This window comes from Hypoxylon fragiforme, assembly GCF_022984875.1.
Source record: "Hypoxylon fragiforme strain CBS 206.31 chromosome Unknown GGS25scaffold_9, whole genome shotgun sequence".
In the NCBI taxonomy this organism is placed as follows: domain Eukaryota; kingdom Fungi; phylum Ascomycota; class Sordariomycetes; order Xylariales; family Hypoxylaceae; genus Hypoxylon; species Hypoxylon fragiforme.
This window is the reverse complement of record NW_026054764.1, coordinates 1821931-1844432: the sequence shown is the minus strand read 5'-3', so window position 1 is coordinate 1844432 and position 22502 is coordinate 1821931. Positions and strand designations below refer to the sequence as shown.

General features: G+C 46.0%; 10 protein-coding genes across 10 annotated transcripts; 6 read left to right on the top strand and 4 right to left on the bottom strand.

Annotated features, from left to right (window-relative positions):
- Nucleotides 1–795: 795 nt before the first annotated feature.
- Nucleotides 796–2332, top strand: GGS25DRAFT_525609 (glycoside hydrolase family 13 protein; the record flags this gene model as incomplete). Its single annotated transcript, XM_049264827.1, has 3 exons — nucleotides 796–1057; nucleotides 1131–1240; nucleotides 1319–2332. 3 exons carry the CDS (start codon nucleotides 796–798, stop codon nucleotides 2330–2332), a joined length of 1386 nt encoding a protein of 461 aa, XP_049113231.1.
- A 215-nt stretch (nucleotides 2333–2547) lies between these two features.
- Nucleotides 2548–3882, top strand: GGS25DRAFT_507774 (NADH-cytochrome b5 reductase). The gene is made up of 3 exons (XM_049262419.1): nucleotides 2548–3003; nucleotides 3078–3155; nucleotides 3210–3882. The coding sequence occupies exons 1-3, from the start codon at nucleotides 2562–2564 to the stop codon at nucleotides 3749–3751; spliced, it is 1062 nt and encodes a 353-aa protein (XP_049113230.1). The 5' UTR covers nucleotides 2548–2561; the 3' UTR covers nucleotides 3752–3882.
- Nucleotides 3883–4707: 825 nt separating this feature from the next.
- GGS25DRAFT_534740 (SET domain-containing protein) lies at nucleotides 4708–6440 on the top strand (the record flags this gene model as incomplete). The annotated part of the gene is made up of 2 exons (XM_049265807.1): nucleotides 4708–5430; nucleotides 5489–6440. 2 exons carry the CDS (start codon nucleotides 4708–4710, stop codon nucleotides 6146–6148), a joined length of 1383 nt encoding a protein of 460 aa, XP_049113229.1. The 3' UTR covers nucleotides 6149–6440.
- Nucleotides 6441–6537: 97 nt separating this feature from the next.
- Nucleotides 6538–7124, top strand: GGS25DRAFT_525606 (acyl-CoA N-acyltransferase; the record flags this gene model as incomplete). Its single annotated transcript, XM_049264826.1, has 2 exons — nucleotides 6538–6818; nucleotides 6875–7124. The coding sequence occupies 2 exons, from the start codon at nucleotides 6538–6540 to the stop codon at nucleotides 7122–7124; spliced, it is 531 nt and encodes a 176-aa protein (XP_049113228.1).
- A 607-nt stretch (nucleotides 7125–7731) lies between these two features.
- Nucleotides 7732–8129, bottom strand: GGS25DRAFT_525605 (uncharacterized protein; the record flags this gene model as incomplete). Its single annotated transcript, XM_049264825.1, has 2 exons — nucleotides 7732–7874; nucleotides 7934–8129. 2 exons carry the CDS (start codon nucleotides 8127–8129, stop codon nucleotides 7732–7734), a joined length of 339 nt encoding a protein of 112 aa, XP_049113227.1.
- A 1182-nt stretch (nucleotides 8130–9311) lies between these two features.
- Nucleotides 9312–10651, top strand: GGS25DRAFT_456013 (uncharacterized protein). The gene is made up of 4 exons (XM_049258893.1): nucleotides 9312–9991; nucleotides 10054–10095; nucleotides 10164–10237; nucleotides 10338–10651. Exons 1-4 carry the CDS (start codon nucleotides 9744–9746, stop codon nucleotides 10541–10543), a joined length of 570 nt encoding a protein of 189 aa, XP_049113226.1. The 5' UTR covers nucleotides 9312–9743; the 3' UTR covers nucleotides 10544–10651.
- Nucleotides 10652–11285: 634 nt separating this feature from the next.
- On the top strand, nucleotides 11286–14017 carry GGS25DRAFT_507749 (TrkH-domain-containing protein). The gene is made up of 4 exons (XM_049262418.1): nucleotides 11286–12581; nucleotides 12696–12950; nucleotides 13004–13082; nucleotides 13264–14017. The coding sequence occupies exons 1-4, from the start codon at nucleotides 11330–11332 to the stop codon at nucleotides 13895–13897; spliced, it is 2220 nt and encodes a 739-aa protein (XP_049113225.1). The 5' UTR covers nucleotides 11286–11329; the 3' UTR covers nucleotides 13898–14017.
- GGS25DRAFT_507743 (IMS-domain-containing protein) lies at nucleotides 14018–16438 on the bottom strand. The gene is made up of 3 exons (XM_049262417.1): nucleotides 16098–16438; nucleotides 15229–16043; nucleotides 14018–15040 (listed from the first exon to the last, which is right to left on the bottom strand). Exons 1-3 carry the CDS (start codon nucleotides 16236–16238, stop codon nucleotides 14101–14103), a joined length of 1896 nt encoding a protein of 631 aa, XP_049113224.1. The 5' UTR covers nucleotides 16239–16438; the 3' UTR covers nucleotides 14018–14100.
- Nucleotides 16439–16626: 188 nt separating this feature from the next.
- On the bottom strand, nucleotides 16627–19965 carry GGS25DRAFT_507740 (glycoside hydrolase family 51 protein). The gene is made up of 10 exons (XM_049262416.1): nucleotides 19331–19965; nucleotides 18789–19253; nucleotides 18617–18733; nucleotides 18522–18549; nucleotides 18293–18454; nucleotides 17736–18234; nucleotides 17579–17657; nucleotides 17484–17502; nucleotides 17281–17363; nucleotides 16627–17205 (listed from the first exon to the last, which is right to left on the bottom strand). Exons 1-10 carry the CDS (start codon nucleotides 19475–19477, stop codon nucleotides 16807–16809), a joined length of 1998 nt encoding a protein of 665 aa, XP_049113223.1. The 5' UTR covers nucleotides 19478–19965; the 3' UTR covers nucleotides 16627–16806.
- GGS25DRAFT_507736 (uncharacterized protein) lies at nucleotides 19965–21123 on the bottom strand. Its single transcript, XM_049262415.1, has 3 exons — nucleotides 20746–21123; nucleotides 20616–20671; nucleotides 19965–20527 (listed from the first exon to the last, which is right to left on the bottom strand). Exons 1-3 carry the CDS (start codon nucleotides 20867–20869, stop codon nucleotides 20360–20362), a joined length of 348 nt encoding a protein of 115 aa, XP_049113222.1. The 5' UTR covers nucleotides 20870–21123; the 3' UTR covers nucleotides 19965–20359.
- Nucleotides 21124–22502: the final 1379 nt, after the last annotated feature.

The window sequence follows — 22502 nt, the reverse complement described above, 5'->3', positions numbered from 1 at the left end:
AGTTAGGAAAGCAGAACCAGAGCGCGTCGGCGCGCGTAACAAGCCCAGCCTGTCAATTTCATGTTTCTATAGCTCTCTCAAGTTATGCTTAAGCTTTATAATTAGATCTTTTCAACATTTTCTAGGTACAGACTCTTAATCTCAGTCTCACTGCCACACACACACACACACACACACACACCACAGGTTTAACGGAACCCCCGATTTATCACACTGTTGCAACCTCGGCTGGAAAATCGACATCATAAGCCATCGTACACTTAAGAATTGCCAAGGGTCTACCTAAGGGCTAGCTAGAATAAAGACGGCTACATATATATGTAGTCCAGATAATATCCGGGGAACCGTTAGTGCTCCCCGCGTTACAAGAATGCTGTTCTAACTTCTAAGTCTTCTAGTTTCTGCCTCGTGACAAGTTAAATCAAGGATATCGGAGTCTACACACGAAGCAGCGCGCCATGTCGGCGATATTAAAGTATTAGCGCTTGTTCTCCGTACTAATTAAATTCGGGCCGTTAATCAAAACGGCCGGGTGCGGGGGCATCGTTAGACGGAGATGAAGCCAATCATGTTGAACTTCACACCTTCCTTCTCCGTCAACCAACGACGGTAGTAATGTTATTGCCTCCTTTTCCACATGCAATCTATAAAGTACTTGGAATAGGTGTTGATGGCATATAATAATAGACATCTCTCATCTCTCCTACTATCCCCTCTCTCTGTCTCCAGCCTCAGCATCCTTCGTCTTTCGGACACTGCCCTTATTATAGTTGAAGCAGAATACCATTCATCAAAATGATCACCTTCTGGGGTTTGTTACTTGCTATTTCTCACCTTACTTCCATTGCTACCGCAGCGGATACAGCGGCTTGGAAATCTAGAAATATTTATTTTGCTCTCACGGATCGTGTAGCTCGCAGCAGCCAGGATACAGGAGGCAATGCATGCAGCGACCTCTCGAAATACTGCGGGGGTACCTTTCAAGGCCTTCAATCAAAGCTTGATTACATCGCTGGCATGGGCTTTGATGCTATTTGGATTACACCTGTCGTAACAAGTATGTTCCGACCTCTTCCATACTGCTTACTATTAATATCACCAGAGATAGCTAACTAGAATATGAACATTAGATAGTGACGGTGGATACCATGGATATTGGGCTACAGACCTTTACGGCATCAACTCTAACTATGGTACTGCGAGCGACTTGAAAGCTCTGGTCCAGGCGGCCCATGCTAAGGTATATTACTTGGGGATCCCCACCATATTCTGGGGATGGCCTGTTGGATGCTCATCTTACTAACTTGAAACCTCAAAGGGAATCTTGATGATGGTGGACGTAGTGGCCAACCATGTAGGACCAGTCGCTATCTCGGATCATAAGCCGGCACCACTGAACCAACAGAGTTCCTACCACACACAATGCGAAATCAACTACTCTAACCAGAATAGCATAGAGACATGCTGGATCGCGGGCCTCCCCGACGTCAATACTCAGAACTCCGACATTCGGAAGCTCTACCAAGATTGGGTCAGCTGGCTGGTAACAGAGTATGGCTTCGATGGCGTTCGGATCGACACCGTCAAGCACGTGGAGAAGGACTTTTGGCCTGGCTTCTCTTCCGCTGCTGGGGTTTATACCATCGGTGAGGTCTTTGATGGTAACCCAACTTATGTCTCGGGTTATGCCAGTCTAATGTCGGGGCTACTAAACTACCCCATGTATTACCCAATGAACAACTTTTACCAGCAAAAGGGATCGAGCCAGGCCATGGTCGACATGTTCAACCAGGTTAGCTCAATCTTCCCCGACCCAGCAGCACTTGGCTCGTTTCTAGATAACCACGACAACGCCCGGTGGTTGAATTCGAAGAATGATATTTCACTCCTCAAGAATGCACTTGCCTATGTTATCCTTGCCAGAGGGATTCCCATCGTGTACTATGGTACGGAGCAAGGCTATTCGGGCGGGGCTGATCCTGCCAACCGAGAAGATCTTTGGCGTAATAGTTTCAACACCCAGTCGGAAATGTACAAGGCCATCTCGAAACTCTCTGCGGCTAGGAAGTCCGCCGGTGGTCTTGCCGGCAATGACCAAACCCACTTGTACGTGGCAGATACCGCATACGCCTGGAGCAGGGCTGGAGGAAACCTTGTCGTTCTTACTACCAACAGCGGCCTTGGATCAACTTCCAATCACTGCTTTAACACACGGGTTAACAACAGGTCATGGAACAATACGTTTGGCACTGGAACTTATACCTCAGACGCAAGCGGAAATGTCTGCGTTAGTGTTAGCAATGGTGAGCCTGTTGTTCTTATTGCCTCTTAGAAAGGTATGGTTCTCGAAGGATGTCAGAGTATCTGAAGATTTCATATAAGATAACATCGTGTTTGTGTGTACGACATGGTCGTACGGTCGTACACAATGTACTTACACGCCGAGCTGACGTAATTAAATTATTTGACTCGGGCTCGGACTCGGACTTGGGTATGTGTGGTTTAGCCCCGAGTACCGAAATGAAATATCACGTTGAGCTGTTTTGCATTGTCGTGTGCCTATGTATGTTTGCCAATCCTGCGTAGGACTTAGGGGAAGTCCGCCTGTCTCACTACATAACATACAACAACATTCTCATTCTCTCCTCATTATTATTTTTCAGCATCACCTCCCCTTTTCATCACGCTACATCAGCGAGAGGATAAAAAAAAACCCCCCCAAAAAAAACCCCCAATACCTAAAAATGGACACCAGAATGTTTATCGCACCTCGTCTAACCCGGGGCCTAACTGGTGTTGCGGTTGCTGGGATGGGTATCGGAATCTACATGTATACGAGAAATACGATCCACGCAGACTCTGGGGTCCCAAAACCGACTTTTGGCACTGGCCCAGCTTTCTTGTCTCTTCAGCTAGAAAGTACCGAAGACATAAACCATAACACTAGGCGGTTGCGCTTCAAACTACCTGAGCCAAACGCCGTCAGCGGGCTGAGCTTGACTTGTGAGTCGGGCCGTTTCACAACGATAGGGATGAGCCTACCATTCGTTCGGTAAATGCTGACTACCTCGGAAAAGCCTCGCTCCTAACATTTTCCTGGCCAAAGGGTAGCGCGTTGCCCGTTTTGCGCCCCTACACTCCGATAAGTTCTTTAGGTGTGTGGCTTCTCTTCTATTTCCCATCAGTGAACTTAGTCTGACTCTCGGCAGATGAGCCAGGTGTTCTCGAGTTCCTAGTGAAACGATATCCAAAGGGTAAACAAAGCAGTTACTTGCATTCATTACGGCCAGGAGATTCCTTACGTTTTGTGACCCGCCTTCCGGGTTACAAATGGAGCCCAAATGAGCACTCAAATATCATGCTTCTTGCTGGGGGAGCCGGCATCACCCCAGCTTACCAACTGATTCGAGGCATTTTCGAAAACCCCCAAGATCAGACTAAGATCACACTCGTGTTTGGTGTGAATACGGAGGGTGATTTGCTACTGAGGAAAGAATTTAGTGAGTACGAGGCACAGTTTCCAGGTCGGTTTAAGGTTGTGTACACCATAAGCCAACCGACGGAAAACTCACGGTTTCGAAAGGGGTACATTGATAAGGACTTACTCAAGGAGGTCGCACCAGCTTCAGACGATTGCAAGGTGTTTGTATGCGGTCCGCCACAGATGGAAAGCGCTCTCGTGGGTGGCTGGCGAAAGTCGGGTATATTGGAGGAACTTGGATATCGGAAGGATCAAGTCTATAAATTCTGAGTATTGAGATATCTAGCATAGGCGGAACACATAAGAAGTGGCCTTTTGTTGATTTCTTTCATTGCATAAGTATTAAGACCATTTCCAACAACTCATCTAAATACACTAAGCATTATCCCACAATACGTACAGAGAAAAACTTTATGTCTTTAATAGCCGTTAAGGCTATTTCGGAGTCATGTGGGATGTATAGTGAATGGGAGTTGTACATGGGAAGATCTTGACTACCTAGTGCGTAGTTATCCTAGTGGCAAGGAGCTGGGGATACCTATTCTGGAAAAGAGCAGATGGATCTGATACGTAGTTATGGCTCTCATACTCCCGCCTATTTAGCCGGAGCCTGGTGATCTGCTTGGCCAAAATGGCGCATTGTTTCATTTCTAACCGCTCCGCGGATCCTATATAAGCCCGACGGTTATATTGGCTGGAAAACTCATGGAAGACTCAAGTAGGTGACTTATAGTGAAGGATGTATGGAAATGTGAGCGGTTGTGTTGACTTAGAATGACGCACCTACCTACCTACCTAATGCCCAGGTTAGTTGATAATTATGTAGTCTTTAGGGGTTGAGAATCTCCTAAGCTGTATAGAAATGACGACTGACATATGTTGAATGAAAGAAGATACTGTCCTATTTGAACAGATTCCACATGGATCATAATGATCTGATGGAGAACTGAACCATCGTACTTGCTGCTTGGCCTCGCTTGGCCTCGCTTGGCCAATCCTGTCTGCCTTTGATGTAAATGTTGATCGATCTAGCTCAATAGGCGCTTCGCTACTTGGCCTCCGCCTAGACTTAAATGAACTTGAGTCTGAGAGCAGCAACGTGTACCTCAGCCACGAGGAGTGAAGATCGGCTCCGTAGATATAATATTTATAATGAGCTGTGTTACTGGCAGATCATTCGACATGCCACTCAATACTTTTGCCATCCTATGTGATGCTGACCAAAGATGCGTATCCTAGCTAATTTCTTCGCCCACACTCTCTACGCCGTGGGGCTGCTTCTGCTCTTGAGCCCGTACGCCCTATCTCATAGCTATCCTTCAACCGCCATCGATAAACAATGCCCATCAGATAGTCCGGTGGGACTGCAATCGGCAGGGCAGTTGGGATGCCCGCGCCCAATTGAGAGCACTGCCAGCCGGCCCATCGACTGGTCACCCTGGACGCATCCGCCAGAGTGTTTACATGATGGGAAATCCCTAGGAACTAGGTATTGCGTATTCACCAATTCACGGCATGGAAATGGAGGCGTCAGCATTATTACGACCCCCGAAACTGCGGCGAATAGCATCCAAATATTGGATGACTCGGGCTACATCCACACAAAGTCACTTACCAGTAGCAGCGCAGAGACTGGATACAGAGTGGTTGAAATCCCTGGAAAAGGGAAGGGGATGGTTACGACACGTCGAATCAACCGCACCGAAGTGATTATGGCGGACTGGGCTGCGGTGATTGTAGACCTAGACTTCCCAACGTCGGTGAAACGAGAGCTGGGATATCATCTACTTCATAGGGCTGCTGATCAGCTACTGGACCCGGATCGTGTGCTCGAGCTGGCACGTAGCAGTGCCTTTTCAGCTGACATCATGGAGGATGTACTGAGAACAAATGGGTTTTCATACCCCCTATCTGGCGAACCTCACATGGCCCTCTACCCTAGCGTCTCTGTAGGCATTCCAACTCTCCTATGCGTATGATGGGAATACTAATAAGGAGCTGGTAGAGGATCAATCACGCGTGCCGCCCAAAGTAAGCAGCATCTATGACCTCGGAAGTGAGACAATAACTGAAAGACCGCGCCCCTTCACCCTTAGCGCTTTTATTAGGTTTACGCCGACGAGCTTAGCGGTCAGCGTTGTGGCCCTGAGAAACATTGAGCCCGGAGAGGAGATTAGTATCACCTGTATGATAAGTTGTTCATTCGGTGGTATCCTGGATCTGCTGCTAACGATATCCTTCGCGTACCCAAATACAGACGTTCCGATGGGAAAGACTAGGGTAGAAAGACAAAGAGCATTGAAAAAATGGGGATTCAATTGCGAATGCGCGCTCTGTACCGCATCCAAAGTCGAAACAGCGGCCTCGGATTATCGTATGACAAAGATCAAGACGATGCGTGAAGAAGTGTTAGAGGCGGTCGAAGCGCGGGATGGGAGAAAAGCAGTCAAGCTTACAAAAGAAGTGTTAGAGCTTATGCGAGCTGAAGAACTGACACCACTCTACGCAAGCCAATACGAGATTATAGGGCGACTGTACTGGAAAGGGGGAGACATGCAGACAGCAACTGAGTATGCACGAAGATCGATAGATACACTGGTGGACCTCGGGTATCTTGAGAGTAGTCCGAACGCACTTCCAGAATTGCTGAAGTCCTTTGATAGCTAAAAAGGGAAAGCCTGGGGGTTATAGAAGCAGACATAACTGGTAAGTGTGTTCGTTTACAGCATATATGTAAATAGGTTGAGTACGAAGTATGCGGATGGAGATGGAGATGAGATAAGATGAGATAAATAAATAGGGGGACTTACTGTATGTACGTCACTGGTTCTAATTAGATTAGTAATGGCTAAATTCAATATCACATGCAGTACCTAAATAGTTACCCCACCTAGTACATAACGGTTCTAACCACATTGCACTTCAAGTTTGTACATAACTAGGTTAGGTTAATACGTACCTAGGTACATAGGGTTAGTATAAGTTAATTGATCATAAATTCACTTGGATTAAGGCCTCACTCAATCTCTTCCACCTATAGTTTCACTCTGTAAACCATGAGCGACAAACAAGTGCTCTTCTCACCATCCCTTCTCTCATCCGATATCACTGCTTCTTTCCCAGACGGTTTCGTAATTCGACCGCTAGAAAGGGGGGATTATCACAAAGGCTTCTTCGACTGCTTGCGAGTGCTTACATGGATCGGAGATGTCGACGAGGCTGACTTCCTTGAGAGGTATGATGAGATGTTAGAAGCCAAGGGCACCTATTACTTTGCAGTAATCGAGTACGAGGGCCGTATTGTTGGAACGGGTGCTCTAGTAGTAGAGAAGAAATTGTACGTACCCCCGCTGTCAACAACGTAACCGTCATTTAGAAGTCTCATTTTGGTAGCATTCACGAGCGGGGCAAATGTGGCCATGTGGAAGAGATCTCCGTAACTAAGGAGCATCAGGGCAAAGGCCTTGGTCTGAAGATGATCAAGGCCCTGGACGCTGTAGCTATGAACTTGGGATGCTACAAGAATATCCTCAACTGCGGCCCGCGCAATGAACCCTTTTATGTCAAATGTGGGTACAACAACTCTGGAATAGAGATGTCGCATTACTTCGAGGATGAACGCGACGACTATCACCGAGGCTGAGATTTGGGCGAGATCTAGGCGAGCTCGGAGAAGGAGGCATCTACCTCACGAGTGCATGTGAAAGCAATTGTGCGCGGAACCTATAAACTAAAAAAGAAACTTGAAGAAATCGTACTGGGTTCCCATAAATCCCATGAAGATGGCCCTCATAGATGAGATCCACCAGCTGTGTTACTGTCACGGTTACTCTAGACCACTTGGACATGCATGACACGCTATTAATGTTCCTGCATTATGCAGAATTACCTAACCTACATACCTAGGTACCTCAAGTCTACCAGCCTCAACACAGCGAGTACACGTGGCTTATGAAGGATAACTTGCGAGAATATATGATTACACTACACAGGCTACATAGGCTACATACCCTAGCTATGTATGAACTAATGTAAATCCTGCCAGTAACCACTAGGCAACTATACAAGTCTAAAAGAAGCCCCGAGGCAATACCGTCTTGTTATTTAATGACCGGATTCTAATATGGTCTTGCTATGCCGTGTTGGCAAGAATCCACGATCCCGATGGCCAGCCCACTCTATAGAATCCCCAAACGCCCCATTTGAATTGCACGCGCATTCGAATACGTTGTTGAAATGCTGGGGCATTCCTAACGTCGAGTAGACGATTTCTTTTCCTCCTTCTTGCTAGAGCTTCTGTATTCGGGATGTGGGGCTTGGTCTTCATGTCCCGATCCGTGGTGGTTATAGATGGAGACATCAGACCGATGGTGCATATCGACTTTATAGTCTCCTTTGGATTAAGTTAGCCACACAAGTGCAACTACTATTATCACTGCAGTTTCTACTCACCAGCCTGAGGGGATCGACATTCCTCATGCCTAACCCTTGGAAAGGTGCTGCTGGAGGCTTGAGAGTCTGAACCTGTCCGCAGATTCGGGGTTCCCCTATGAGAAGACATAGTGTCATGGGGATTTGTTGATGCTGTGCGGTTGTCCACAACGATGGCGTAAGAAACCCCGGATGGCTTCTTATTGGATGATCCCATCTTAGGGCAAGAAGTGTATTGGCAGTGAATAGGCAAGGATATATATGATGCTTGGGCGAGAAGTTGATAGAGATGTGGGATGAACGATATAGTGTCGGTTGGTAAGGGTTGAGAGGGTGAGAAAGGGGAGCAGTAGACCTACGATATAGGACGGACACTAGCCATCTTTTATAAAGAAAAATTGAGAGATAATACACATCACTTTTCAGCTGTTGCAGTGGCAGCCTGTGCAAGAGCCTGTGCAAGAGTGAGAGTTACAGACAAACAGACATAAGGCAGTTATACATAGCACAGCAGCAGCAATGAGTGGCAATAGCAGTGCCCTAGGCTGACTGGATGGGGGCCGGGGCCGTCACAGGTAGCAATGAATGTTTAAGAGAAACAAAGGAGTTGGGGGGGATAATGGGAGGAGGAGAGTCAAGAGATTGCTTAAAGAGACACCGAAATGGTGAGTCACTTGCCTGAACTTTAAGGCAGAAAGGAGGGAAGAGAAGGGTGATAATGAAGATGATGAGGCAGCAGTTGGTTGATTTGGTTGCCATGAGACTCCGGAGTGGAGAATATGAAGAAAAGGGGAAGAAGGGGGGGGGGGGGGGGGGGGGGGGCTGTCGTGTTTGTTTGCCTGGGACACTTATGTACTTTACATACGGAGATAGTATACCTCGATCTAAAACTAGACCTAGGTCAGCGTCTAGAATTGACGGAGAGAAGAAGAAGATGAGGATGAAAAGTTGGATTGGGAGTATGTCTATTAGATACTTGCGCTTTCAAACTATTGAAGAGGCTGTGCTTATTATTATTATTAGGCATTATACTATGTAGGAAATAGAAAATGGAAAATTACCTAGCAGTAGTATTAGTCATATTGTAGATTCAGCAGCTTGGAAGTCATTAATTGTATCAATTGATATGTTTGTTCAGCTGGCGTTCAATGTTTTTTTTTGTCTGTCTGCCTGTTTAGCGGGGGCAGTGAAGAACTTCGACACTGAGTATATTGGTAGCTTTAAGCTTTAAGGTGTGCTGACGCACCTAGTTTTTCCATTTTGGGATGGCTAACATTTCGGTGAGCTCTATCATTGATGTAGGACTAGGTTCTGCGCCTTACCAACGTTGAAGTGCCTATGTAGGCCATAGTTACCTCCTACTAACCTACATGTATGTACTATGTCCACAGTCCTACATAGTACATGCACATATGCCAATATGTAACTATGTAGTTGCACAATTATGTAAATAGTCATATCCATGGATACCTATGATTGATGTATCAATGATTTAATTTGATGTGCCCTAGCCTACTAGGTACCTAGCACCCTAGCATACTAGGTCTTATCTAATCCATGGATGTATTCAATCATTGCAATGTTGTACCCAAAACGTCCCTCCGAAAACTGAACCTAAAAATCGATAAGGACTTTTTGACTTGACCAGGACTAGCCAGGACTGACCGCCACACTGTTGGCCGAAATTAAGTCAACCTTCTCTTTCGTTCTGTACCTACATACCTACATACCTTCCACTTACATATCCATTACTTCTTCCAAAAGAAAAAGAAAAGAAAAAAAAAAGAAAAAGAAACTCAATTCCAATTGAACTTAACACTAACTCGACAACATGCAAGGCTTCCTCCTCTCATTGTCCCTAGTGGCATCTATCACCATAGGTGCTTTAGCCTCGACCCCTTCGGAGCTAAAGATCGACGTGACCCTCCCCGTCGAATGCGATCGAAAAACGCAAAAGAGCGATACCATTCAAGTACACTACAGGGGAACGCTTGCAGCCAATGGGAACAAGTTCGATGCCAGTTACGATCGAGGCACTCCCTTTAGCTTCACCCTAGGCGGTGGTCAAGTCATTAAGGGGTCCGTCTGCCCTCATGTCACCCGTTACGTCGCTTCTGTCTTGTCCTAACATTTGATAATAGATGGGATCAAGGGCTCTTGGACATGTGCATTGGGGAGAAAAGGTGAGAATTATCTCGGTGGTGCTGGTTGCCGGAAAACAACAAAATATGGAAAGCTGACTGTAGATTAGGACCCTAACTGTACCTCCCGAGTTCGCTTACGGAAATCGAAACGTGGGATCCATCCCACCAGGATCTACTCTAAGTATGTTACTCATCTAAAAGAAGAAGAAAAAGAAAAGGAAATAAAAAAAACGCAGAACTTTGAGATCAAACGATCAGTGCCTAACATATATTGCCATTAGTCTTCGAAACGGAGCTCATGGGCATCAAAGGCGTCCCTAAGCCCGAGTCCATCGTAACCAAGGCCAGTAGCAGCACGAGTTCAGCCGCTAGCGAGGCTTCCGAGAAGGCATCGGAAAAGATTGCGAGAAAAGTCGAAGAAGCCGTCGAAGTCGTAGGGACTATGCTTGCCGATACCGATGATTCTCAGGACCACAATGAGCTGTGAAGTCATTGATTCATAGGATTTCGCTTCCATAGACACGTATAAATATACATACTTGTATGGCTTACTTTGAGTTCTTACTAATATAATATTTATAGCTTATAATGTTATCATTCTATACTTACCTAGGTTGTTAATATATATACTTGCAGACCTGCCTAGGACCTAGGTATACTTGATTGTATTTATGAACTACTTATGTAATCTATACCATACTCCTAGTAGTACATAGTATGGTCCATACTACATATGTATGTATTTAAATAGTGTAGGAAGAAAGTATGGGTCCTAGAGATTCGCTTAGTTACATGCTTAGACATTTTACCGGCCAGCCAGCCACGCATATTCGTTTTATTCTCGTTGCATATGCACGTAAGAGGTACTAGCCTATCACATGTAACCCAATTTTCGTAACTAGTAATTGCTGTATGTATGTACCTGGCAATGATCTAAATAATATGTAGTATATTAATTGTTTGTTTCCAATTCTTGAATTATTTTGGCGGTGGAAGCGAAAACTCAAAAACAGCAATCTCTCCAATATTTTGTTTCTTCGAAGTAAGATTGTTAGTTGAAGAAGTACGAAGTAATTGTAAATCTACAGTTAAAGCCTTCATCATGTTGTTCAACTGAAACTTTCGAGATACAAATATTATTACGCTACAGCTTCTCCTTTCTTTATCCCCCTTCACTTCTTCTTCTTCTTCTTTTATTTTTATTTTTATTTTTTATTTTTTATTTTCTTGCTGAGCTGTTATTTGTATTAAAAAACATAACGGGGCCTCAGCAATGCACCATTTGCGGTCATTTTTACCCCCCGTGAATTTCATCACAATACACTATGCCTACTTCATATTGGTCCCTCTGGTTGCCTCGCTCGTGTTTTGGGGGTCTTCAAACCCCAAGCTCAGTATATCATATGTCGACAGCTTATTTCTAGTTACCTCTGCCATGACAGAGGCTGGCTTGAACACTGTGAACCTAAGTCAGATGACCACCTGGCAGCAGGTCCTCCTCTGGCTCTTGATTATCATCGGTAGCTCTACCTGGGTGTCTATTTGGACTGTTCTGGTACGGAAACATGCCTTCGAAGTACGCTTCCAGGAGATAGTACGCAAGGAGCGAAAGCGTAGTCTTGATAGACGAAATACAAGCTTAACTCTCCTTCCTATCACCCGTAGGCTTAGAAGTCTCGGCAGGAGTAAGACAGTGCAACGAGACCACGATGATAACCCTCCTCATTTGGACCATAGCTCGCCATCGGGTTCGACCCCAGGTCCAGTTCTGGATGGTGCTAATAAACCCGCCATATCTCACCCGAGCGACGGAAGGCTTCTTTCCGCTATTATTCCGTCCCATCAGGATTATAACTCACGTGATGATGTGGTGTCCCAAACCCAGCGCCTACCACATACACACACCGCCGATTCCCTTTCCCATCCGCGTAGCTTACCCCCACTTAACGATACCGCGTCAGAGCCCACAGGTTTGGATGATGCAAGAGACAGCCGACTGCATCCCGGAAATGGCGACCATGTTGCATTCGTTGATAACCCTCATGCTAGGTCGACATCTCTTGCTCCCAGTGGTCTGACTGCGCGAAGACACGTATCGAGTACCGACACGGCTACAAATCATCCCGGTTACTCGGGGGGGCATAAAGCTGGACGTAATGGCCAATTTCATGGGTTGACCAGCGAGGAGCGCGAAGAGCTTGGTGGCACCGAATACCGAGCCCTCAAACTCCTTTCCATCGTTGTTCCTCTGTACTCCTTTTCTTGGCAATTTCTCGGATGCATCTCACTTGGTGCCTGGTTAGCTAACAAACAACCCCAACCCGCCGTGGATAACGCCATCTCGCCCTGGTGGAATGGGATCTTCAATGGTGTATCGGCTTTCAACAACAGTGGTATGAGCGTCTTGGATATGAACATGATACCCTACGGAAGTTCCTATTTCGTACTCATCGTTATGGGAGCCATGATTCTTGCCGGGAATACCGCATATCCCGTATTTTTAAGGTTGTGCTTCTGGTGCAGTTGTAAGTACCTCCCCCAAATTTGTGTCGTGGAGGGTATCGATGCCAATACACGCCAGTGCAGAAGCGACAGTTCCCCTCTTTCGCATATACTATGACTGACTTAGCATGTTTTAGTGAAGGCTTTGCAGCTAGTGACTTACCCGCAGGAGCATGTCGAGTGGAAGGAGACGTTGGAATATATCCTCAAGTATCCCCGACGTGTCTACACCAACTTATTCCCATCGCGACAAACCTATTGGCTTCTTTTCATGCTTTTTGTACTTAACGGCACTGATTGGGCAGCCTTTGAAATATTGAACCTCGGAAATCCCGCCCTCGAGCACATCCCTCTTGGTTCTCGCATCATCGATGGATTATTTCAAGCTCTCGGTAGGCCGACGCGTGACCCATATGAAGCTTACTTGCGCTGATAGTATTTCTAGCTGTTCGTTCGGGAGGATTTTATGTGGTATCTATCCCGACACTATACATCGGTCTCCAGGTGCTTTATGTTATTATGATGTTCGTCTGTATCCTTCCCTAGGCCCCCATCTCATTCAGCCTCCTATTCCATGGACATAACCCATGTCCTAGCTTGACTTTCCCTTAAGCTATATCTGTACCTAGCCTCTTACTTCTGCGACGCAATACATCACTCTCAAAGAGGGCATCACGTTGTACTTGACTCTAACGATCCTTACAGGTATATCTCAGTGTATCCGGTCGTGATAACTATGCGGCATTCAAACGTGTACGAGGAAATGTCGTTGGGTATATATGAAGAAGATCCTAGCTATAAAGAAGAGCTGACCCGCAATGTATCGCATGGCAACCAAAGCAGCAAATCCCGGTCTCTCAGCCGAATGATTCGTATCGCATTTACCGAATGGTATGGAGTCGGCACAGCGCCCAACCAGCGGGAGGAGAGTCGAATCAGCTTCATCAGCCACCAAATTCGCGGACAACTCTCTCACGACTTATGGTGGCTTGTCTTGGCTGTCTTGCTCATTGTCATCATCGAGACGACCCATTTTATCGAAGATCCGGTCACATTTTCAGTCTTCAACGTCGTATTTGAGGTTGTCTCCGCTTATGGTTGCGTTGGCATCAGCATCGGATTGCCGGCTGCGGCTTATAGTTTCAGCGGCGGACTTTACCCAGGGAGCAAGTTGGTTCTGTGTGCTGTCATGATAAGAGGACGACATCGTGGCTTGCCAGTTGCCCTTGACCGCGCCATTAGGCTTCCTAGCGATGACATGCACATGGTGGAGGAGGACCACCTTCGTAGATCAATATCTGCAAGGCGACCAAGTTTAGACGATACACGATTCATGTGATTACTCGGCTATAGTTTACTGGATAAAAGAGAAATGATAAAAGGGGGGAAATTGCTTAGGGTTCTAGGTTAGAATCAGCATCACAGCATGCATATACTCACGACGCAATGATACAAAGTTTCTATATTCTTATATCAATAATCTCACGTAGCCTGGCCAATTGCTCAAACACGAGTGCGATCTGGGTGACCCAACCTCTAATGTTAGCCGAAGAAGAGCTTCTTCTGTCTCGGATCGGCAGAGGCGGTAGTCTTGCCTCGTTTCGTCTCACCCATGTGCTTCAACCTCTTAGCAGGCGGCCTATGGGTTGTGGGGGTTGGCTTATCCATGGAATTTTGTTGGACTGTGTCGCGGATAGTCTGTCTCGAAAGGCACAAATCAATGTGCTCGTTGAATGAGCGCTCGTCTGGTTGCTGGGGTCGACTACATATTGGACAATCCCACCATTCCTCCGTCTCCTCAGTTAATGCTCTCTTGGGGTTAGGGGCAACGTCCTTGCCGTGATGATGATAGTTACTATCTCTGTCCAAGGCTTGATGACCATCTATATTGGCGTCATCAAGGTCAGAATGGCTATTATTGTCGTAAGTCGAATACTCTAACTCTCTCGGTGAAATACTCCCTTCCCGAACGGCCTCCACTGTCTCTCGACTACTCGATCTTTCCGACGCATTGCTACCAGTCTCTACCCTTAGAGGTCTTAGCCTAAAAAAAGCACGAGCATTAGGCTTCTTGGTGCTGATTAGATTGGTGCATCGAAGACCCATCAGGCGCAGTTTCATGCCCGGTATCTCCAGTTCCAACTTTGTCAAGATAGGCAAGGAGAAATTGTATAAATCATCTGCGGCAGACACAGCCCTTGGTGTCACAGTCTGCCTTGTCAAGACTTCGTACGTATGCAGCTTCACCTTGAGAACCAGGGTTCGGCCTTTGCATTCAGCTTTTCGCATGTCCTTCTCCAGCTCTTCAGCAGTCCATCGCAACTTTGCCCTTAGCTCTTTTGAGTCTGACATTTCACGAAATGTGCTTTCGGTACCGACACTTTTCCGTTCGTACTCCTCAGCAGGCTGTACTTCTGTTCTACCAAGGCCTAGGTAGCACATAATGAGAAATTCGTATGTCTTTTCACCAAAAAGTTGACGTCTGTTGCAAGTTAACATCTCGTAAAAAGTTAAGGCCGAATTTCAGCATAGAAGGGAGAGGAGAGGGTTCCGGCAAGGGGAATGAAAAGACATGTAAACATACTAGGCACGTATCAGTATTCATTTGCGTAAGGTCATGAGTCTGAGCAAGACGGGATGAATAAATGAAAGGTAGATTGTGCACATACCAAGAGTTGGCGATGAGGGAAGATATCACCGCAGGTTTTGACGCCTATCTCCTGTAGCTCGCGCTCCAGCACTCGGCCAATCCCATTAACTTTCCTAGTTGGTAATGATCGCATGAATGACATGATGACGTTGCGATCATTAAGGAGGACATATTGGCCGTTGGGCTTGTTCATATTTGAACATATTTTAGCAAGCTTCGCGTTCGCGGCAATGCCGGCGGATACGGTGATTCTAGTGCGCTCATGGATTTCATCTCGCATCTGTTGGACAACGTCTTGGGGCTCCATACGATTCTCGCAGCAGTATTCGGTGATGTTGAGATATGCCTCATCGATGCTAGCGCTTTGGAACCTGGGATCATATTGGGCCAAGACCTGGCGTACCTCTTGGGCTTTTGAGGTATACTTGTCAGAATTAAGAGGAAGGAGAAGTAGCTGGGGGCAAAGTTTCTTTGCGACAAAGCCGGCCATGCCACTTCGGCAGCCATATTTGCGTGCAAGGTAGTTGCATGTAGTCAGCACGCCGCCACCAACAGCGAAGGGGACGTCCTTGAGCTCTGGGCGGTCTAGTAATTCGACAGCTGCGTAAAAGGCATCACAATCGACGTGGACTATATACTGAGTTAAGTCGCGGGATGCATCAAGCTGGGCTATGAACTGGTCGGCGGCACGAAGTTCGCGAGTCAAATCGAGCTTTTCAAGACGCCGCTTCTTTTCCAAGATCTGTTCAATCTTTTGAGTCAAGATCTTGTCTTTGACTTCTTCACGGTTGAAGAATTTAGACCCCTTGGAGGCGTTATATATGACCTCGGAAACCTAAACCAGGGGACTTGTCAGGATTGAGAGCGGACTAGAGTAGATAACAAATACCTTGGACTGGTCTACAGAGTCTTGACCGGCTTTGGTGAGAGAGGGGCCTAGAAGATGGTATTTGAGACTGTCATGTTGATGATGGTCCTCCAAATTGGGGGGAATCCCATCCGGCTCATCCGGATTTGGCCGAGGTTCCATTTACTACAAAGTAAAGTGTGCAGATCTAGATAAGGGTAGACCTATGTTATATCTTATTACTTTCTCTTAATTATGAGAAGTTGACATAGAAGTTGGCATTGTCTTGGATACATTCTGTCGGTGACGTCGCGGGGCTCTAGTATCTACATAGTACATACCAGATGTGCGACCGCGTTGTAACTTTTGGAAGTACGAATATATGTAATTAGTTAGTTAGTACATAAACTAGTTAATACCAAGTTACCTCCTCAACTCGAGTCGCGTCATCACGTGATACGTGTCCGGTCCCACCTTCATATATACCTAGGTTACATGTATGTAGTTATGTAATCTTATGTAACTACCTAATCTCATAAACTCTCACGTGGCAGTTCAATGCTTTTACCTTCTTACCTTACATATGTAGCGTACATATGTGCTTTTACACAGTACCATTAATATAACTTGTATAACTTGAATCAACATAATTAGATTATATATGTATTATATATGTATTACTGACAACTTATGTGTATTAACCCTCTTAACCTAGATAAATTTACCTAGGGACTGGATTTGTGTCCATACATCAACCCCTCCACTCTACCGCTCTGTTGCGCTGAAGGGGAGCTGAAAGTCCTGTATCTAGGACCGCAACGCTCAAGTTAGGCAAGGCAAATTGAAAGCCACCCTCTTCGTCAGCTTCGATCGTCTTCTTTATAGTCTTGACCACATTCACTCCTGTGAAGGGGTCATTAAAGCCATACGGATCCTCAGGCCCCACAAGAATAGTCAGTTCGCCAGTTGTTCCTGGCTTGATGCCTTCAAAAGTAAGTCGAACAGGGACATCAGCCCCTTCCGTCGAGTTGTAAACTGCCGCCTTGAAGATATATCCATCCGTATTCTCATTCCTACCAGCCACGTAGTACAGCGGATTGAACTGTGAGGTGGCTGGTAAGGTTTCTGTCATTATATGCGCTGCCATGAGCTAATCACATGGAGAAAGCCAAATTAGCCTACGCTCATACATTCCTAAATGTGGTCTTAATAGCGATATACATACCTCCCAGACGTACCAAGACGTGGACCGGGTAACTGAATCGGCAGTAAACTGAATCATAGTTATTTCCCATTGCCAACGGTTCACTGTAAAGCCTAGAGTTAGTAACGGTCCTGATAAGCGAGTTGCCATTGCCGATTCGAGCAGTGAGCCCAGCTCTATCGGTGTGACCTCTAAGGAAGAGGGAAGCAGAACGTTATACATACTGTTACGAATGATAGGGGCCTTGAGAATGTTAGCCTTATGCTGACTCCTGCTGCAGATGAGAAAGTAACTGGTATATGAGGTTCAGAGAACTTACAAATGCTGCCCCAATGATCCTATCCTGGTTGCGCTCGTAACCGATGAGCGATACAGATTCGGCAACGGCACCTCCCCACCTGCATAACCATACAAATTAGCAGACACTCGACTTCTGAGGTGCGCATCGTCCCCAAAATTGTAAGGGGTCAACTTACCAAGGGAACGGCATCTGTGGCAAGTCCCAACCACCACCACCATTAGGTTGTATCGCTGCCATCTCACCAATAATGTGCGGTGTTGTTATGTTATCAAACCTGTTGAATTCCTCGACGAGGGTGTCTGGCACAGCATAAAGATGATAGTCGCCGGCTCCGGGTGAGGGAATATCGTAGCCGTTGTAGGTGGATCCCGATGAAATGACTTGGATGTCTGGGTATGCTTTGTTGATAGCATCAAGAAACATGGGGAACCTATATTGCTTATAGGTATCCCAACCCTCTGGCGCTCCAGCAAGCCAGTCTTCGTTGCCGACTTCGACGTACTCAAGCTTCCAAGGCTCTGGGTGACCAAGCTGGGCACGGACTGAACCCCATTTCGAGTCGCTGGGTCCGCGGACAAACTCAATTTGATCAAGGGCGTCGTCAATAAAGTATTGTAGTTGGTCTTCCGGTGTTATATCTCCGTTGAGAGCAAGGCCAGAGTATACGCCGAGGACTGCCACGAAGTTAGGTCATGATACCTTTCTAATCGCGTGAGAAAGGCTGAAACCTACCAATTTCCATGCCAAGATCCTCTGCGAACTCCAGGTATTCCACCAAACCCAGGCCATTAGTTTGCGGATATTCCCAAACTCCATAAAAGCCAGGTCGATCCTTCAGGGGGCCAAGTGTGTTTTTCCAATCCCACCACGACGTATTGGTCCACCCTTCAAGCACTGCAACACACGCGTAAGTAACCAACAATGAGCGGTTTTACATGCGAGGATTTGAGATGAAACTTACTGTTACCTCCCGGAATACGAAAGAGCGTCTTAATTGTTGAGGTTAGTGCCTATCATAACAACAAAAAATCATATCCAGGTATGAGAACTGCTCACAGGATGTATCTGCTCCAATGCCTCGGCGATATCGATCCGCATACCGTTCTTTCGGCCTTTGTATGTAGGAGGAAATAGGCTGATCAGATTGAAGTCGAGCGCACCGTCGTCTGTGCCCTGAGAATGATAGTGTTAGATGAATATACACCAACAGAGCTTAGTTTAAACTTACAGCCACATCGAAAGTGAGTGCAAACGTGTTGTTGGAGTTGGGCGCATCTTTGGAAGGTGTCAATTCAAACTCGTGCTCAATCCAATCATCCGAACAAGATTGAGATTGGATCTTGGCTGTTCCAAAGGCCTCGCCAGTGATGTTCGACCGTAGCGATGCAGTAAATTGACCGGAGTAAGCCCCCCTGACCCAAAACGAACCGGTGTATTTGTTGCTGGCTTTGACATCCATGCCCCAGTACCCGTCGTTGTAGAAGCCAATCTCGCCGTCCTTCTCACCAGCTGCGACATTCATTGAGGCAGTTAGAGCATTGGATAGAGGCGTGCTGAGGTTCTTGAGTGACAGCTTAGCATCATTAATGGGGTACCATGCATCCAGTGTGGAAGGAAAGCCTTCATTGGACTGAAAAGCCCTGTTACGGATGAGTTCGGCATAGAGACCGCCATCTCCTGAGTTGTTGATGTCCTACATAAACAAGTTAGCCTTGAACATGTCCAGAAGGTCAGGGTACAAAGTGATATTATGTGCACCAGGAAACATACCTCGTGCAAGAAGCCGTACTGGTGACCATTCGTAGCATTACCGCCAGTCGAGCTTACGGTAATATCAACCGCATCAATCCCAGTCCCAGTCGCAGAAGCTACATAGGCGAAGACGCCAGTCAGCACAGCCAGCCCTAGGAATACCATGGCGACGTGGAAAATCAAGACAAGTTGACGACCGGTACAATGCCGACCGGAAGCTGACGAGGACAGCCAGGCCTTTTATAGACATGAGACGACATTGCCGAATCGAGATCGGGGTAGTATGCGGTGTACGTAGGTAAGGAGTAAGAGCGAATGGAGACGAGAGCATCAAGCTCGTACCTCATTACTACTAGGAAGCTAAATACGTAGCTACCCAGGTCGATATGCGAACCAATAGCAATCTGGTAGCTATTTACCAAAATCCGGGCACTGGCTCGTAATGGGATAGTAACGGAGTAGTTGACGGGATAGTAATGAGATAGAGCATGGGCTGCAACGTGGAGATCTACTCCAACACTATATTTCGGCTGTTTCATGGCCGAGTGCAACGATGAGCCATCAACCCCGGGCCGGGACTTTCTCTCTCAGTGGTGGACTGGCGCCGCCTTGGAAGTCGGGGTAGTGGAGAAGCATTCGAATCTTGATCTGACTGATCCCCAAAGCCGTCATAGCGCCGCACAAATCCTAGCTGCGATGCTCTTGGAGGGTCCACAAAGGCAACATTTCAAGGGAAATAAATCATACTACATAGCGACAATCTTGCACCTAGGCAACTCGGTGAGCATTTGGCTGATTCTACTAATATTACCACTAGAGAATTTGGCCGAGGCGATAATTTGAAGTTCTATATTCACCCTCTCTCTCCTCTCTCCCCTCTCCCCTTCCTCTACTCTCTCCACCTTTTCGGTATATCTCAAAAAGAGACGACGTAAATACACAACAATATATATCTTGTGCGGTATCTCGTATATCCCATCATATCTGCGGAATCATCGTGACCACCTAGGCAAGACAATGGCACTGCCTAGGGCTGGGAGAGTTCACTTAGGCACCACCCTCACGCTTGGCATATTCTTCCTCAATTGCATCCTCATATTTCTGTTCAGGCGATCGAGGGTCTTCGTGGAGTACACCGTTCTGAATCAGCTTCTCGGGTGCGGGTCGGTGAGAGATCTTATCGTTTAGCGAGTCGGCACGCATGTGCCTCTCCAACTACAAATTGAGACCACGTAAGTTAATTCGGCTTGATTCGTGAACAAACCTCGAAAGTATACTATGAGAGCATAGGGGGCAAACGCACCTCTCTCTGCTTCTCCTGTAGGCCGGGAGCAGCGTTTGAAGCAGGCAAGATGTTCTCTAAGATAATAGAAATCAGTTTAGCTACCAACTGCCTAGTTAGACATGGGCATGGGATAGCTTGGGTTAATTACTCTCAACAAGTTCGGAACGGTCAGGGCGGTGTTGAAGGTGCTGTTCGAGTGAGTTCCTCCTCTCGTTAGTGGGAGAGATAGGAGTCTCGTCGACGGAAGGATTCGGTTTGTGTTCATCGGCCATGGTGTCTCTTTCGTCTTTTTCTTGGTATATAAATTGTATACGTGTATGGTAAGTAGGTAAGTAGGTATGTAAGTATGTAAAGGCTAAGTGTTTGTTTATTTTTTCCTTCTCTTGGCTGTCGGCGATATTCCTCTTTGAAAAGGAAGAAAGTCCAAAGATGGGTTAGACGGTTGGGTGGAGTATGGGGGGATGGTATGACAAAGGACAGAAGGTTAGGTTAGGTAGTAATTATCGGTATTATGTAAGTGTCAGGCAGGGAACAAGGGACTTTTAATTATGCGGGGAAATACTCTAATAATGTTAGTTAGTGGTATTTCCCCTCTCTAATCATACGTAGGTCACGAGGCTAGATACCTACTACCTAGCAGGTAATTATGTGGGAATCAGCCGAAAGCATCAAGCAAGTTGAACTGTTGAAACAACAGGCCCTGCATTAAAGCTACTGCTATGTACATAGTGCATGAGTGTTATGACGTAACTTGGAGCATCTAATTTCAATTGCATATTCTGTAATTACTAACCTACCCTGTCTTATGTATGTCGGTATTTTATGTTTTATGCTTAACTAATAAATACTACAGAAAAACGTGTTATAAACACCTACACATATCAGGTAACACTCAACAACATTGAAGCCATATTAGTTGCCATATTAGTTGCTATATTAGTTGCGTCCCGAGGCAAGTTCATCGCTACCTAGGTACATATTATTTCATACATACGTCGTATTTCATACATATCATACGAAACGTTAACGTCAAACCTCCATATGTTTAAAAGACCAGCCGCATCCTTTTATTGCTACGAGACGGTGTTTCAGACGCAGGGAGCGAAGCAACTTAAAGTGAGACATTTGATAGAGGGGTTGAAAAAGAACATTGAAACATTGAGTTGAGATGGTTTCATCAAGTACGTATATATATATATCCACGTAACTACCGGTATGTGGTGTATGTAATGTATGTAATGTATGGGACCCCCACAACCCGCAATGTACAATAAACACAGTAGTATGATAGTACAACGCCAATGATTGAATGTATGCAAGTACGTATCATCAACATCAATGATTATCTTACATACTACCTAGTACTACGTACTATGTACAAACCCAGCCTTATCGAGGCTCCAAGGTATAACCTTGCTCTTTTTGTCCAATCCCGACAAATGTGGGACCCGCCTATCTCTATCTACATAGTAGACCATCTACATGCATGTGTACATATATGTAGATTTAAATTCCTATCTTTGTATCTCTATCTCATAATTTTGCCGGAGAATACATAGACATTTTTCATCTTACTTTTACTTTTTACATCTGTAGATAACAACGTCCCATGCAACCGGATACGGAAAAGAAATTCGTCATACCCTAGGTACCTAAGAATGAAGTACATAAGCGCGAAGCAAGTACGATGGATTGGTGTATAGATAGGTAGGTATATATATTACTATGTGTACATTACACAAGGAGGGGGGGGAGAAGGAACTTGAAAGAAACATTGAAGCCTCCGCTGCTGCTGCTGCTGCTGCTGTTGTGGTTCTCTCGCTACATATATCGTCATTTACTACTAAATATAGAATATAATACTACTGTTTGCCTCCTTATTTCTATCCTGATATTTCAGTTTAC